This window comes from Rhincodon typus, chromosome 25, assembly GCF_021869965.1.
Source record: "Rhincodon typus isolate 14 chromosome 25, sRhiTyp1.1, whole genome shotgun sequence".
Classification (NCBI taxonomy): domain Eukaryota; kingdom Metazoa; phylum Chordata; class Chondrichthyes; order Orectolobiformes; family Rhincodontidae; genus Rhincodon; species Rhincodon typus.
Window position 1 is genome coordinate 15,125,231 of NC_063356.1, and position 18,317 is coordinate 15,143,547.

The 18,317-nt window shown below is 41.1% G+C and overlaps 1 protein-coding gene across 1 annotated transcript in view; it reads right to left on the bottom strand.

The window, feature by feature from the left end:
• Positions 1-165: 165 nt before the first annotated feature.
• The window catches only part of LOC109926788 (protein pitchfork), a 19,989-nt gene continuing 1,837 nt past the window's right edge, over positions 166-18,317 (bottom strand). Inside the window, exons 2-6 of the mRNA XM_048612166.1 lie at positions 9,989-10,128; positions 5,920-6,012; positions 3,002-3,138; positions 1,759-1,876; positions 166-417 (exon numbers count right to left, since the gene is read on the bottom strand). Coding sequence (XP_048468123.1) covers positions 352-417; positions 1,759-1,876; positions 3,002-3,138; positions 5,920-6,012; positions 9,989-10,128 — 554 coding nt within the window. The 3' untranslated portion in view covers positions 166-351. The remainder of the gene's footprint in view (positions 418-1,758; positions 1,877-3,001; positions 3,139-5,919; positions 6,013-9,988; positions 10,129-18,317) is intronic.

Here is an 18,317-nt window from a genome sequence, read left to right on the forward strand (position 1 = left end):
CTTATAGTCAAAATGACACTGTTCAGGTCACGGTCAATTCATTGCAATGTCAATATACCTTTGAAATTGTGCATTGAGACATTTCATTCTTCAACAGTGTAAACAAAATGCATTTTAAAAATGAAAGATAGAAACTAATTTATTCAGTAATTTGAATGTGTTTAATGAGATGCATGACAGGCACATAATTACAGAGTAAGATATTAAAAATGGCACAAATCACACATTTATATGAATTACTCCATTCTTAACATTCGCACACTTAAAAGATAACGCATCATGTTTTGGCATGGTGGTGATTGGCACTCTGAGGGATTAGAATTGTATTTAATATTCTAGGCTCTGAAATTATCAGAAGTACAAGCTGAAATATGCCACTCTGTTCCTGTGTTTCCGAAATTCTTTGTCACTGGCAAGCTAAAAATAAAGCAAATTTTAAAATTGAATTAGTTTTTTTTAAAATGTATTGTTTTATTTCTTTTGAAAGTTCTGAATCATGCTGATATTTTCTATTGATATTAGACATATGCTGGTACCTTGCCATTCTTCTGCAAATTTAGACAGTAAGCATTATCAAGTTACCTGATCATGGCATATAATGGTTAAGCTCAATCCTCAACCTGCAACTACACACAGTTTTTCAACAGGTATGGCTGGACAGTGATCAGGAAAGGAAACCCCAGCTTCCCTTTTCTTGACCAGGCATGCTGAAACCCTTCTTGGCACCATTAAAGCAAAGATTAACCAATCTAACACAGCATCAGTATAATCAAATTTGATTTACTGGGTTTGCATGACCTCAGCTGTACTTTGGTAAGCATCCTTCATGAAATCAGAAAGACTTGCATGTTATCTTGAGAGCCTCATGATTTAACTCTTGAGTCAAATATTACAAGTATTCAGTATTTGTTTATTTTATTATTTTTCTGTAATATTTTAAACCTCTTAGTTCTTGACAGTAGAAACATAAAACACTGGAAATGAGAGAAACTTTTCGAGTCTGGTATAACTCTTCTTTAGATGGAAGTTCTGAAGAAGAGTCGTAGAGATCTGCAGCACAGAGAAAGTCTCTTCAGCCTATCAAGTATGTGCTGGTTAAGAAACAAGCACCCAACTATTCTATTCCCATTTTCCAGCACTTATCTTATATGCCTTGGCATCACAAGTGCTCCTCTAGGTACTTCTTAAATGTTATGACTGTTTTCCTTACATCTCCTGTAATCCTCCTGCCCCTGATCATTGATTCCTCCACAAAGGGGAAAAATTCCTTCCTCTCTATCTATTTATGCCCCTCATAATTTTATACATCTATATATGCCAGGCATGCCAGAAACTTTAACTCTTTTTCTCTCTCCACAGATGCTGCCAGACCAGCTGAGTTTCTCCAGCGTTCTCTGCATTTGTTTCAGATTTCCAACAAAAGGATCTGAAGGTTAACTTTTTTCACACAGAATGTCATGCATGTATGGAATGAGCTGCCAGAGCAAATGGTGGACGTGGGTACAGTTACAACATTTAAATGGCATCTGGATAGATATATGAATAGGAAGGGGTTAGAGCGATATGGGGCCAAATGTTGGCAATGGGATTAGGTCAGATTGGGATGAGTGTTGGCGCGGACAAGTTGGACCAAAGGGTGTGTTTCCGTGCTGTATGAATCTATGGCTATGATTCTGTGTGCAGAATTTTGCCTTAATTCTTGTCTGTGCTTGACTAATTAGGCTCAAAAGAACATTCTTAACACTTTGTTAACCATACCTCAATTCTCAAAGTTCGCTTTTTTGGAGCTGGAACCAAATTCCAGTCTGGAGCACCAAATTTCATTGGCCATGTTACATGTTGGTTCCTTTGTTCATTAGGCTGATATGTACCAGGGCTAAAAAAAATCACAAAATTCATCTATTAGTCCTGGATGTACAGATGACTCTAATATCAATTTAGAAACTAATGTAACTGTTTATTATTTGTGTCTAAAATATCTAAAATAGATTTAAAAGGAATTATTACATTCAGCACATGTGGTAAACCTGGATTAAAAAAATGCAATTCATCCAAAACAAGAATAGTTGTTTAAATTTGTTTAAAAATTCTAAATTAATTATCTTGTTTAGTTTGTTTTTGTACAGACTGTAGAGGCCTAAGTGGTTCCTATTATGTATTATCCATCCATGAGGTTTTATCTACAAGTCAATTAAGTACATTCATTTCCAGGAAATATTTAACAGAAAGTTTGGTAGATAAACACTTGCTAGACAGGGGAAATCAAAGGTTATTAGGACTAAATGGGAAAATGGAATTCAAAATACAAACACAAAAGATCCTTAGCACCTTCCAAACCCAAGGCCTCCTCCATCAAGGAGGACAAGGGCAGCAGATACATGGGGACACCAACGCTTTCAAGTTCTCATCCAAGCCACTTACCATCCTGACTTGGAAATACATCGCCATTCCTTCACTCACACTGGGTCAAAATCCCAGAATTCCCTCTCTGTGATCTATCCACAGCATACAGACTGCCACAGTTCAAGGAGGCAGTTCACTGCCACCTTCTCAAGGCAACTAGAGAAGGGAAATAAATTCTGGCCACCCAGCGATGCCCACATCCGACAAAAAAAATCCCAGATCTGCCATGATCTTATTGAACAGTGGAGCAGGCTTGACGTGCCCAATGGTCTACCTCTGTTTTCAATTTGTATGTTTACATGACCCAGATGAACTAAAGTATGAAACTGATGCAGCGCAGTATAGGCCAAAATAATCTCTCCAAAGACAAGCTTTTTCAGGAAATGGAAGCCATTATTAAAAGTAAGTGTCTACAATCACTTTATGATACCATTGTGAAAATGGTATATAATGGACCTGGATCTGATTCATTATTGTTGACTCCTAATTTCACAAAAGCCACAAAGAAAACAACTCTAACTAAAAACTTCACACCTTCTGTAAATGAAGAGATCAGTTACAAATAGGAATAAATCTGTTCTTTAATAGCTTTACATACCCAGGAACCACCAATTTATTCAATGAACTCTGTCTACTTCTTGCAGTTGAAGAACCAAATGGCACACTGGATGGCTTGAAAGTCCGATCCATTCCCAATCTTCTCTGATATACTGCAGGGCCAGGTGATACAGTCAGCTGTTTAGAGCAGGTTAAAAAAAACATACAATTCACAAAACAGCAGCAGAGACAAATGAAAAGCAGACACAAAAGGAAGGACATGGCGGAAGACAAAGTGAAGATAATGAGAATGAGACAACTGCTAAAGGAGAAACCAAAAAAGTGATACATAGGAAATGGTAACCGAGATAAAGTGATGGAGGGACAACAACAAAAATAGAGGTAACATGTTGTGTACAAATCTTATGGACAAAGAGTTAGGCATCAACAAGAATGCATCAGAAAGGATATTGGTCAGATGAATTGCAATTAGTCATAGAGGCATTGAGATATACAGCATGGCCCTTTGATTCAACTCATCCATGCCAACCAGATATCGTAAATTAATCTAGTCCCATTTGCCAGGACTTGGCCCATATCCCTCTAAATCCTTCCTATTCATATAACCCATCCTCATGCCTTTTAAATGTTGTAATTGTACCAGCCTCCACTTCATCTGGCAACTCACTCCATACATGCACCACCCTCTGTGTGAAAAAGTTGCCTCTTAAATCCCTTTTAAATCTTTTCCCTTTCACCTTAAACCATGCCCTCTAGTTTTGGAGTCACCCACCCTGGGGAAAAGACCTCATCTATTTACCCTATCCGTGCCTCTCATGATTTTATAAACCTCTAAAAGGTCACCCCTCACGCTCCGACACTCCTGGGAAAATAGCCCCAGTCTATTCAGCCTCTCCCTATAGCTCAAACCCTCCAACTCTGGCAGCATCCTTGTAAATCTTTTCTGAACCCTTTCAAGTTTCACAACATCTCTCCTATAGATTGCACACGACTTGGCGATTCACAGACTAGTTTTAGCAGCTGTGAGGGAGAAACAGCCTGTGTTTGGAGGAGCAGCTCATACCAATCGATCTCTGATGTGTGAGGACTGCCTTCCTCTGGTCATCACTTGAGAAAGGGGCAGTGCTGTCTGAGCCCAGATTCCATTAAGGCAAGGGACTCAGTGTTTTCTCTAAAATTTAAACAAAATTTTGCTGTGCAGTGATCAAACATTTTAAATGATAGTTTAAAATATGTATCAATGTAGATGTGTGAGCAACAATTTATGGGGTCAATTCAGAGAGCCTGGGAGAGAAATCATGCATCATGGGCCTTCTCTTGTTTCTAGGGACCTTGTTCACATTCCTCCCACCTCCCAGCATCACCCTTTAACCCTCGATAGCTTTTTATCAAACACCATTGCAATGCATTCTGAACCTATAGTACAGCATAGTGCAACACAATCACACCATACAGCATGTGCCAATACTTTCCAAACTATATCCAATCAGTCATACCACTATCACACTGCCCAACCCCATGTTTTCTTTCTCATGTTTTTCACCAACAACTAACCAATTAAGTTTTCAACTCTAATTTGAATCTCTGTCCACCACTATATCATGGAAAGAGTTTGTTACAACTCCTAAGCATATTTTGGGTGGAAGTTTTTCCTTGTGTCACTTCTGGTTCTTTTGCCAGTTGACCTAAATTACATTAAATCTAAGCTACTTGATTGTCAATCCTTTAGTCAGTGGAAACAGTTGCTTGTTTAGTCTATCTACACTCTTCATGATTTTATACATCTCTATAAAACCCCCTCAGCTTCTTGGCTCTAAGAAGAACAACACCAGTTTCTCAGCGAACCCTTTTTCCTGGAGCTATTCTGTTAAATCTCTCCTGAACCCTCTACAAAGCCTTCACATTCTTCTAGTGCCCTGAATTGGAAACCATAAATCACAGTGATGTTGAGTTGTTTTGTATGGGTTCAGCTCTAATTCTTTGCTTTTGTACTCCATGCCTCTATTTAGAAAGCACATTGAAAACTCAGGATTCAGTATGATACACTTTACAACTATGGCTTAGTCAGATAATTGCACACGACTTGGCCATTCACAGACTAGTTTTAGCAGCTGTGAGTGAGAAACAGCCTGTGTTTGGAGGAGCAGCTCATACCAATCTATCTCTGATGTGTGAGGACTGCCTTCCTCTGGTCATCACTTGAGAAAGGGGCAGTGCTGTCTGAGCCCAGATTCCATTAAGGCAAGGGACTCAGTGATTGGTACCATCTCCACACCTTTTCCTGGACCCAGTCAGTTCAATTAAACGACTAGGCAGACATTACCTCCAGCAACGAAGTGGGCCAAGAGATATAAGAGAATCATGACATTGATGTTAGTGTACAATATGCTGCTAAATGACCAGGACATGGATCTTGCAATTCAACTGCCGCAACATACTAATCTCTGAAAGATCTGAGATTAGACAAATGAAACAATCAGTGGCTAAGCCACATTAAACACACATCCGTTCACTTTCCAGCATCAGCTTTAACAGCAGAATGGGCTGGCACTATAACACTTGCATTCCTCCCCTGTCCAGAAAGAGCCTGGAAGAAGTTAAAGCTGAGCAAAGATACAACATAATTTGTACATTGACTACTTTGAGCACTGCTCTGAAGTCTTTGCCTTCTATCCATTCTGAAGCAGACACTTTCAGTCATCTGGAGTGTCAGATTATAGACACTGGTCATGGTGAACCATTTAAAACATGACAATCTTTTAAAACAATGCTCTTCTACCATAAGGGGGAACAGTTTCCAGTTTTCTTTAGTTGAATTTCAGGTTTGAATATTGTCACCCTCTTAGCCAGCCAGACTTCCACCCTTATAAAAGCTCACTGTCAGATAGTTCAAATCCAACTATTGAAATACATATATGTATTTTTAAAATTAATTCTTATTGCAAATTCATAGCCTACCTTCGGCAGAAATCGAACCGACGTTCTTGCTCCTAGTACATAGCCCATTTTACTCTCTGGTTTCCTTTCTAAGTTATCAATCAAACTATTTGTCTGCAAAATAAAACATAAATCAGAGACTAATGAGATGAGTGGGATGGTGGCTTGGAGGTTATGTCATTGGAGTAAGACACCAGAACACCTGATAATCCTAAAACGGTAATTCAAATTGAATAAATTGCTGCAATTTAACTGTAATTACTTAAATAAATCTGAAGTTAGAAAAGGGGGTAATAGTGACAATAAAATTAACAGATTCTTGGAAAATAACTCAATTGGTTCACTAATGTTCTTTAATGAAAGAAATCTGCTAACCTTATTCAATTTTGCCTATATGAGACTAGATTCACAATAATGGTTCGGTCAGTCCACTAATGAGGTGAAGATAAATTGCAAGGATTATTTTTGTTTGATAGTTCCAATGAAATCCTAAACATAAAATAATAATTTATTTATTTTTTTTCTGGAAATAGTAAAGAGAAATATTCACAAAATATTTCCAACATTTCTGCCCTTAGCAGCCAGATGAACCGATGCATGAGCGTTCACTATTTCATTCAGTTATTTTCTCAAAATATTGTTTTGAAAAAATGTTCTCTTCATTCAAGTGTTTCAAGATGTTACATATTGTATATCACATCTCATATGTTCACTCTGTTTAAAAGTAGAGTTATGAACTTGAGGCCCTCCCCATCTCCTCCTCTCATAGCTTTTAGGTTAAGGATTTAATGAAATATGTCACATCATCCATTAAAATCTGCTTCTATCACTAACCCAGTTGCCTGCAGTATAAAATTCCATATATTCTGAATGGGTTATCTTTATCATCAGATAACTAACTTTAATTCTGGCTAATAACATTCTAAGCATGTTGCTGAAAAGAAGGTGCTTAAACCTCCTGGTTATCTTGACACCTAGAATGAGTGTGTGCATTTGCTGGGTATGGAAGTGTCTAAATCTTCACCTTGTGGAAACTTAATTTAGATTGTAATTTGTGATTTGCTTAAAGAGAAATCAAATTGTTTACTTCTGTACTTAGAAGCTTATTTGAGCAAGCTTATTTTCAAAGGCTGTATTAGGAGAGCAGCCAAATTGAGAAGTAGCTGAAACTGGAACCTCATTTACTGTGTAAGACAGGCATGGCATGTGTGGAACACACACCTGTATAAGTATCCAACCCAATGAGTTAAATGTCTCAAGAAGTTCACTGGAAAAAGGAGAGAGGTGTTTGATTTTTGCCCAACAATGTAGCTGATTGGTGAATATTCTAGTCTTTAAAGAGAAACTAAAGTCTATAGTTTGTGCTCAGCTCTTCAGTCCTTTTTTTTAATAGCTTGTTAGGCATAAAATTGATTCTAGTGCATTAAAAAGCGAACTGACAATAATGTGCAAAAACCACAGATGGTAGTGATTCTAATTAATATTTGATTACAATAGAGACAATAAATTGGATGATGTGTTGCAGTTGTACCATGTAGGAGTTGTGGTAATCCATAGTGATCACATCTGTAGCACGTTACATCTGTAAGTTTGAGTAACTTTGCATCTGTGTTGAGTATTTGATTTTATAAGCTGTACACATTGCACTGCATCAGGGAGGGAAAAGATTACCTGGACACTTTGCTCCAGAAGACTCTGAGCTATTTTGGATCTGATAATGTGCAATGAGACAGGTTTAATGAATGATCTCAGAATAAAAATAAATAGAAGGTGGCATTGGCTTAACGGTATTATCACTATTAATCAAGAGACCAAGATAATGTTCTGGGGACCTAGGTTCAAATCCCAGCATGATAGATGATTAAGTGTGAATTCAATGAAAGTCTGGAATTAAGAATCTAATGACGACCATTGTCAATTGTCAGGAAAAAAACCCATCTGGTTCACTAATATCCTCTGGGGAAGGAAATTGCTGTTCTCATCTGGTCTGGCCTACATGTGACTCCAGACCCACAGCAGTGTGGTTGACTTTTAACTGCCCTCTGGGCAATTAGGGATGGGCAATAAATGTTGGTCTAGCCAGCCACACCCACGTCCTATGAATGAAAAAAAGTCCTCTAGGGGACAGTAGCATTAAATTTAGGAGTGAAAAGCTTGGGTTGAAAACAACTGTAAATACACAGAAATGACAGTAGTGTTGGTTGGAGTGGACTGGGAAAGGGTTTAGCAAAAAAAAAAAAAAAAAAATCGGTGGATGAACAACAGGAGATATTTTTTGAAAAAAGGTCATGACTCATGCAAAGATATATCCCAGGAAGAAGGATTCTAGGAAGGGAATAAACCAACCCTGTGTAGCCAGGGAAGTTAAGGATAGGATCGAAGTGAGAAAAAAACATACAACAGGTTACAAAGATTATAGGGAAATTCAAGGGTTAAGAGATATAAAAGCCAACAAAATAGGAGCATAAAGTTGAGAGAGAAAATACACGGAGGTAAACTAGCAAATAACTCAAAAACAGATGTAAAAACTTCTTCAAATATATAAAAGGGAATCGAGGCAACAGTGAACATTTGGCCCTTAGAGAACAAGGCTGGAGAAATAATGGGGAGCTACGAAATAGCAAAGGATTTGAACAGATACTTTGCATCAGTCTTCATGACTAATAGCGTTTCAGACATACTGAATAATGAAGAGGTGAGGGAATGGGGAGGAAATAAATGTAATAACTATCACCTGTAGAAGAAGTACTAGGGAAATAAGTGGAGCAAAAGGCTGATAGATCCTCTGGACCTAATGGGTTGCATCCTAAGATATTAAAGGAAGTAGCTACAGAGAAAGTGCTTGCACTGGTCATAATCTTTCAAGAATCCCTGGATTCAGGAAAGTATCACTGAACTAAAAAACTATCAATATAATAACCTTATTCAAAAAAGGAGGGAGACAAGAAAAACAGCTTTTAACTCTGCAGTTGGGGGAACTATTAGTCCATTAGAAAGGATGTAATAGCAGAGCATTTAGAAACTTATAATATAATCAAGCAGAGTCAGCATGTTTTCATGACATAACTTCTGTTCTTTAAGGAGGAAACAAGAAGGTTGATAAAGGGGAACTAGTAAATGTAGCATATTTAGATTTCCAACCAGCATTTAATAAGATACCATACATCAGGCTACTTAAGAAAATAAGAGCACATAATATTGGGGGTAGCATAGATAGAGGATTGGCTAATTAATAGAATTCAGAGTTGGCATAAATGTAGTTTTTTCAGGATAGTGACCTGTAATGAGTGCAGTGCCACAGGGATCAGTGTAGGGCCACAATTATTTATAATCTATATTAATTACTTGTAATGGATGTGACTGTCTTGTCGCCAAGATTGTAGATGATACAAGAATAGGTGGGAAGGCAAATAGTGATAATCATACTCTACACAGGGAAATAGAGATTAGATGAGTGGCAGAAACTTGACAGGTAGAATATAATGTGGGAAAATATGAAGTTATGCACTTTGACAGGAAGAATAGTGGAGCAAATATTATTTAAATGAGGAAAGAATGCTGAATGCTGCAGCATGGAAGGATTTGGGGGTTCTAGTGCATAAATCACTAAAGGCTAGCATCCACATTCAGCAGTTAATAGGGAAGGCAAATCAAAGCTTTGTCTTTATTTCATTGGGAATGGAATATAAAAAATTGCTAAAACTATACAAGATACAGGTCAGACCACAGCTGAAACACTGTGGACAGTTCTGATCCCTCTATCTAAGAGAAGATCTACCATTGTTGGAGGAAGTTCAGAGAAGGCTTCTTAGGTTGGTCTCGGGTATGGAAGGATAGGTTGAATAGGTTGGGCCTGTACTCATTAGAGTTTAGGACAGTGGGAGACACTATTGAAACATACAAAATACTTAGAAATTTTGACAGGGTGGATGCAGAAAGATTGTTTCCCTTTGTAGGCAGTTTAGGGTCAGTGAGCACAATCTCAAAATATTTTAAAACAGTTTAAACAGTTTAGTTCTCATCCTGTATCTACATTTACTCTCTTGTTTTACGATGAATGGTGAAATTAAAATTAAAAATTCATCCATACAAGATAGGTGTCATAGTGGCCAGGTCCACAATTTGGTGTTCCTCTTATTGGGGGAAATTCATTTCCATGTCTGTCTGGGGACCAGTAGAGTGGAAACATCTTACGATCAGTAACATTTGTTGGCAAATTCTTCTTTTTCGCTAGGAGAATTCAAGAGGAAACATCAATACAATTTACTACAGTGCAATAGTTCTGAAACAACAATCAATTACTTCAACAGTTACAGTTTCATATTAATGAAATGAAGGGTCTGAAAATATCTTGGGTAGTCGGTGGTGCTGGCTTGGCCAGCATTTATTGCCCATTCTTAGTTGCCCCTGACTGTGAGTTGACTTCTTCGCCTGCTGCAGTCCATTTGACGTAGATATACCCACAATGCCATTAGGCAGGGAGTTCCAGGATTTTGACCCAGCAACTCTGAAAGATCATATCCATTAATGACAATTATGTAGTTTGGTACCATATCACACCTTTTGGTCCATTTTACTTGGCTTTCTAGAACATTTTAAACACAACTTGTCTAAAATTTTGAAAATAAGAATTTGTTCTGTTGTATTTTTTAACCAATTTAAGCGATATATTTCCAAGTGAAGACTGTGAGTGCCTTGGAGGGGAACTTGCAGGTGGGGTGGTATTCCTATGTATCTGCTATTCTTGTTCTTCTAGATGGAAATGGTCATGGGTTTGGAAGGTGCTGGCTAAGGAGCCTTGTTGAATTTCTTGTAGATAGAAGCAGTAATGTGTACTGAGTGTCAGTGGTTGAGGGGCTGAATGTCTGTAGATGTGGTGCCAATACAGTGGGTTGCTTTGACCTGGATGGTGTCAAGCTTCTTGAATGCTGTTGGAGCTGCACTCATCCAGGCAAGTGGGGAGTAATCTATCACACTCCTGACTTCTGCCTTGTAAAAGATGGACAGCCTTTGGGGAGTTAGGATGTGAGTTACTTGCTACAAGATTCCTAGCCTCTGTACGTTTATGTCTAGTTCAATTACGTTTCTGGTCAATGATACCTACAGGATGTTGATACTGAGGGCTTCAGTACTGGTTATACAAATGAATGTCAAGGGGCAATCATTAGATTCTCCTGTTGTAGATGGTCATCATGTGCCACTGTGCAGTGCAAATATTACTTACTACGTGTGGCACCCCAAGCCTGGATCTTGTCAAGGTCTTGCTGCATTTGGGCCTGGACTGCTTCAGGATCTCAGAATCGCAAATGGTGCTGAACATTGTGCTGTCATCAACAACTGTCCGCACTTCTTCCCTTTTGAATCTTGATGGTCATTGATCAAGCAGCTAAAGATGGTTAGACCTAGGACACTACCCTGAGAAACTCCTGCAGAGAGATCTTAAAGCTAGATAACTGACCTCTAATTACCACAACCATCGTCCATTGTGCCAAGTATGACTTCTGAAGAGTTTCCCCCAATTCCCAGTAAATCTAGTTTTAATTGAACTCCTTAACACCACACTCAGTCGAATGTGGCTTTGCCATCAAATCTCATCTCACCTCACCTCTGGAATTCAACTGCTTTGCCATGTTTGAACCAAGGCTTTAATGAGGTTAGGAGCTGAGTGGCCCTGGTGGAACCCAAATGACTGTCAATGAGTAGGTTGAGCAAGTGCTGCTTTTTGTTTTTATTCACTTGTGGGCCATAGGCTTTGCTGGCTGGCCAACATTTATTGCCCAACACTAGCTGCCCTTGAACTAAGTGGTTTGCTAGGCTACTTCAGATGGCAGTCAACTACATTGCTGTGGGTCTGGAGTCACCATGTAGGCCAGACCAGGTGAGGATGGCAGATTTCCTTCCCTGAAGGAAAATCATGATGTGGACATGCCAGTGTTGGACTGGGATGGACAAAGTCAGAAATCACATGACGTCAGGTTATAGTCCAACAGGTTTGTTTGAAAACTCAAGCTTTTGGAGTCTCAGTAACACCTGAAAAAGGATTGAGGCTCCAAAAGCTTGTGTTTTCAAATAAACGTGTTGGACTATAACCTGGTGTCGTGTGAAGGAAAATCGGCAATGGTTTCATGGTCATCATTGGATTCTTAATTCCAGATTTTTTTAAAAATTGAATTCACATTCCACCATCTGCTGTGGCAGGATTCAAATTCAGGTCCCCAGAACATTAGCTGATTTTCTGTATTAACAGTCTAACTATAATATCATCAGGCAAGCACCTCCACTTGATGGCACTGTTCATGAAACCTTCGATCACTTTACTGATAATAGCATACTGATGCGGCAGTAATTGGCTGGGTTGGATTTGTCCTGCTTTTTGTGTACAGGACATACCTGGGCAATTTTCCACATTGTTGGGTAGATGCCAGTGTTGTAACTGTACCGGAACAGCTTGGCTACAGAGAGCAGCAAATTCTGGAGCACGTCTTCAGTACTATGTGCTAGAATTTTGTCAGAACCCATAGCCTTTGCAGCAAATGTCTCCAACCACTTCTTGCTATCACATGGAGTAAACTAAATTGGCTGAAGACTTGCGTCTGTAATGCAGGGGACCACTGGCTGAAGATTGCTGCAGATGTTTCAGCCTTATCTTTTGCACTGATATGCTGAGCTTCCCCATCATTGAGGCTACGGATATTTGTGCAGCCTCCTCCTCCAGGGAGTTGTTTAATTGTCCAACACCATTCATGATTAGATGTGACAGGACTGCAGGGCTTACTTCTGATTTGTTGGCTACAGAATCCCCTAACTCCATGGTGTTTGGCATGCACGTTGTCCTGTTTTACAACTTCTCCAGGTTGATACCTCAATTTTAGGAATGAATGCTTAGAGTGAGGGAGATGGAATATGATACATGGTAATCAGCAGGAGATTTCCTGGCCTGTGTTTTAATCCACCAGGGCCACTCAGCTCCTGACCTCATAAAAGCCTTGGTTCAAACATGGCAAAGCAGTTGAATTCCAGAGGTAAGGTGAGATGAGAGTGACTGCCCTTGATGGCAAAGCCACATTCAACTGAGTGTGGTGTTAAGGAGTTTAATTAAAACTAGATTTCCTGGCTTGGCCTGATGCCATGAGACTCATGGTCCAGAGTCATGTTGAGGCTTCCCTGGGCAACTTCTTTCTGTATACCATTGTGCCATCACCTCTGCTGGGTTTGTACTGCTGGCGGGACAGGACATACCCAGGGATGGTGATGGTGGTATCTGTGACATTGCCTGTAAGGCATGATTATGTCAGACTGCAGTAGCTCCTTTATGTTACTAAGAAAGACTTTGCAGGATTGACAGGAACCTCAGTCTCCAGAACCTTACCTGGGTCTCTGGATTACTAGTCCAGTGGTAATACCACTATGTCATCACTTCCCCTGGACCCTCTTGCATCCTTATTCCCACCAATTATTGTGTCATCTGCACACTTAGAAAAATTACAAATGGTTCTCACATCCAAATCATTGATAGTCTCTGAACATCTAGGGTCCAAAATCTGTCACAAGCAGTGACCCACTGGTCACAGCCTGCCAATATGAAGTGATTTATTTGTTCCCACACTTCGGACAAAATCTTACCAGGCCCTGAATAGCACGGGTTACGGTGAGAAGCCCGGGAGAGTCACATGAGAAGTCCAGCAAGGCCTATCTCAACACTAGGAGAAACTAGATGCATTTTCCAAAAATGCTGGACATTGAAGTGAGATTCTTGTTAGGGAGCAACAAGAGCCTTACTCATGGGGATTATTGCTTATTTTCACCTTCATTAATACATAGCCTTCTATCTTACCACAAAACTGGTAAAAACTAGATGCCAAGAATTCCTGACATGATAGTCCGAGTAGTTACCTAGAGACTACCCTTCACCACTCGCTATTCTAGATTAACATCTTTGTGGCAGGGTCTAGAGTAGTAGCTGCATATTCTCTACGTCCACAGATGCTGGCATCCGACATGTGTTAGCCTCTCTGTGCCATCCTGTCACTTACAGTACACTTTACACTTTGGAATACAGTGGCAACTATCATTTCAATGCTTCTGTACACTACATGCACGGACACCCAATTCACAGACTGGACCTGACTGCACGTCAGAGTTCTCTTAGTTCTCATTCACTTTGTGTCTAACTAGATGCTTGCAGTATCCCTACCTTACTTTGACTTTTTGTTGTTTTCCTCTTCTGCCAGATCATTTCGGCCTATAGTACTGCTGTTCAGTGCTGCCACAATGGAGGGGAGGTGATGGCTTAGTGGTATTATCACTGGACTGTTAATCCAGAGACCCAGACAATGTTCTGGGGGACCTGGGTTCGAATCCTGCCATGGCAGATGGTGGAATTTGAATTCAATGAATATCTGGAATTAACAGTCTAATGATGACTATGAATTCATTGTCAATTGTTAGGGGAAAAACCCATCTGGTTCACTAATGTCCTTCAGGGTAGGGAAATTGACATTCTGGCCTACATGTGACATCTGGCAATGTGGTTGACTCTTAACTGCCCTCTGGGCAATTAGGGATGGGTAATAAATGCTGCCTAGGCAGCGACACCTCATGCAATGAATGAATAAAGGTTAAAAAAAGCCAGGCAACTTGTCACAGTTGTCAGCATCAAGGCCATGTTGCTGTCAAACACCATGCTACATTGATTTCACAGCTGCCTATGTATAAACATTTTTGTCAGGATCAGGATGGAAAGTCCAGTCACCTCTGGAGTGTCCTGAGAGGGGAATTCCAGAGGGCATGTGTTTAGTTCCTCCTCCAGTTGGGCGTGTCCTGGCACCACCCTGTCTCCTTCTGATGAAGGGGTAACTGCAATGAGGTCAGGTGTTCCCCCATCCTCCTGTCACCTTACTATTTGTCCTGGGGAACCACTGGCTCAGGCAATGGAGTGTAGACCCTGTGACAGCTGAACCTTGGCTCTCCATGGCAGCTGCCAACTGTCTATGGAGGCAACCAGACTGTCACATAGCTGAGACAACACAGTCCCCATGATACTGCTGTTATCTCGCAGCCATTGCCCCCTCCACAAACCTGCCTGCTGGACCATTTGAATGAAGTCTTAAATGGCCAATACAATGGGATCACAGTCTCCTGTCTGGGGTTCAGCAGGTACCTGGTCTCCAGCAGTCCTCCAAATGTTTCTTCCTCGACCAACTGCACAGATATGGCAGTGAAGTGCTCACCAGCAGATGCTCCCGCCTCTGATCTAGAAAAGATCATCAGTATTTGAGCTCTAGGAGCTGCAGGAGGCAACTTTGCCAGTGCTTCCTCTGAGGGTTCCATGCTCTCTTCCTCCAGAGGTGGAGGGGGGCATAGTTCACAGGGGAATCCTCTTGACAGCAGACACTGTGGCCGCCATGATAGTACCTGCAGGAGACAAGAAACAATGTAGTAACCAAGGGGTGGATGTTGTGGCAATGTTAAATGTGCAGAGGAGATAGTGGGAGAGTAGCCCAGCAATGAACAGAGCGCCTCACCCGGTCACTGTGAGACAGTGGTTTCTGCATTGCCACAGGAGGTCCCAGTCTTCACTGGCCAACTCCAAGATCCTCTCCTCATAGGGGTAAAGGAGCTAAATGTCAGGTACTCCACCAGTATCATGGCCCTTTCAGCTCTGTTATGGGCTATTCTATCCTGCAATGGGACCAAGGGATGGATTTAGTGAAATGAAAGTGGCTGGCACAGCACTTAGTGCTGGTACAGGTTGTTTGGGAAGGGGTGTGGTACAGGCAAGGTGGTAAGGTGACCTGCATGAAGAAGATGTAGAGAGGGCATGCAAGATTGGTGGACTTGAGTCCCTGGGAGTCAGATTGCACCAATCAGGGTGGTGACCGGAACAAGTTGGCCTGCTATGGTGACTTTGTCTCCTCTGGCGAGGTGACAGCTCTCCTTTGCACCATCCCATCTACTGGGACCTTAAGGTCCTGATGGCAAAGTGACGTACCAATGTGCCCCTTTCTTTGCAATGTTGAGGAAAGAATGTGCAGAAACAGGTAGGGCAGCTCCAGAGTGCCAGCACTTAACCAGGCATGCAACAGCCTTTTAAATATGGCACCGGTGATAGGGATGCCAGGCTGTCCTGGCAATGACAAGTACTTCCAGTTCTGGAGAATGGGGCTAGCATCAGATGAGATGGGCACCACAAAGGCAAGGTAGATAGTGAATGAGGCATGTTTGGGACAATAGTGCAAGAAACCTTTAATGAAACTCCATGAAAATGACACAGCCAAAATGTCATAGAATCATAGAACTCTTTGGTGCGAAAGTGGCCATTCAGCCCATCAAATCTGCCCCGATCCTCCAAAGAGCATCCAATCACCCCCATCCTGTCCTGGTAAACCCACTTTAACCATGGCTAATCCACCTAACCTGCACATGCCTCGACATTATGGGCAATTTACTGTGGAAAATTCATCCAACCTGCACATCTTTGGACTATGGGAGGAAACCAAGCACCTGGAGGAAACCCCACACAAACATGGGGAGAATGTGCAAACTCCACACGGACAGTTGCCCGTGGCTGGAATTGAACTTGGTCCCTGGTGCTGTGGGGCAGAAATGCTAACGACAGTGCTACCCCTTATATCGTAATATGATAAGGTTATGGTAAATATGGTAAGATCCAGCCCTCCATTTCAGTCTGTTAACCAATCCTTAATCCACATTCATATATTAACCCCAATCATGCATGTTTACTGACCTTATTTATGGGACTTCATCAAGAGCCTTGTGAAAAGCCAAATAGACCACATCCATTAATACTACCCTATTGATTCTGTTACTAATATTCCTGTGTTGACTCTGCCTAATCAAACTATAGTTTTTATGAATGCCCAGTAATCACATCCTTTACAATTGATTCTTGTATTTTCCCTGCTACTGACATCAGGCTAACAGATCTGTAATTCTCTTTCCTTCCTTTCTTAAACCATGAGATTACATTTGTAACCTTCCAGTCAGTAAGCATCATTGCATATTTAATAGAATTTAAAAAGGTACCAATTTATCCACAATTTCTGTACCCATCTCTTTCAAAACTCTAGGGTGACGATCAAACGCCAGGGATTTGTCAACTTTCAATCCAATACAAGCTTTTATTGATGCAAATTTCTTTCAGATCTTCAGACTCTTGGATCTCAATTATTTCAATGACTGCTTGTACTTTTCTTCATGAATACAGACACAAAATACTTAGTTTCTCTGCCATTTCTCTATTTCCCCATATAAATTCTTTGGTTTCTGCCTGTTATGGTCCTACATTTATCTTTGATAATCTTTCCCTTTTTTATATACTTAAAGAAACTTTTACGATCCAGTTTTATGTTTGATAATGGTTTACATTCATATTCTGTCCTCTCTTTATCAGTTTCTTAGTCCTACTTTTGAATTCTATAATCTTTCAAATCCTCAGATTTGCAATATTTTTGGCAACTTTATAAGCCTCCTCCTTTGACAGAGGAATGGGAACCTATGCAAGAGGTCAGAGGAATGGGATGCAAGGACAAGAACAAAAGATAAAAATGGGAATAAGAAAAGTGATGGGCAGAGAAATCAAAAGCCAGGATCAAACAGTGCCACAGTTAAAATAACGGCAACAGGACAAGTAATGCAAAAACAGACAAGCTTTAAGGCTTAGAGATAGTAGGAACTGCAGATGCTGGAGAATCCGAGACAACAAGGTGCAGGGCTGGATGAACACAGCAGGCCAAGCAGCATCATAGGAGCAGAGAGGCTGACGTTTCGGGCCTAGACCCTTCATCAGAAAAGGGGGAGGGGAAGGGGGTTTTGAAATAAATAGGGAGAGAGTGGGAGGCGGATAGAAGAGGGATAGAGGAGAGGATAGGTGGAGAGGAAACAAACAGGTCGAAGAGGCGGGGATGGGGCCAGGAAAGGTGAGTGTAGGTAGGGAGTTAGGAAGGGGATAGGTCAGTCCAGGGAGGACGGACAGGTCAAGGGGGCGGGATGAGGTTGGTCGGTAGGAGATGGAGGTGCGGCTTGAGGTGGGAGGAGGGGATAGGTGGGAGGAAGAACAGGTTAGGGAGGCAGGGACGAGCTGGACTGGTTTTGGGATGCGGTGGGGGGAGGGGAGATTTTGAAACTTGTGAAATCCACATTGATACCATTGGGCTGCAGGGTTCCCAAGCGGAATATGAGTTGCTGTTCCTGCAACCTTCGGGTGGCATCGTTGTGGCACTGCAGGAGGCCCAGGATGGACATGTCGTCTGAGGAATGGGAGGGGGAGTTGAAATGGTTCGCGACTGGGAGGTGCAGTTGTTTGTTGCGAACCGAGCGTAGGTGTTCTGCAAAGCGGTCCCCGAGTCTCCACTTGGTTTCCCCGATGTAGAGGAAGCCACACCGGGTACAGCGGATGC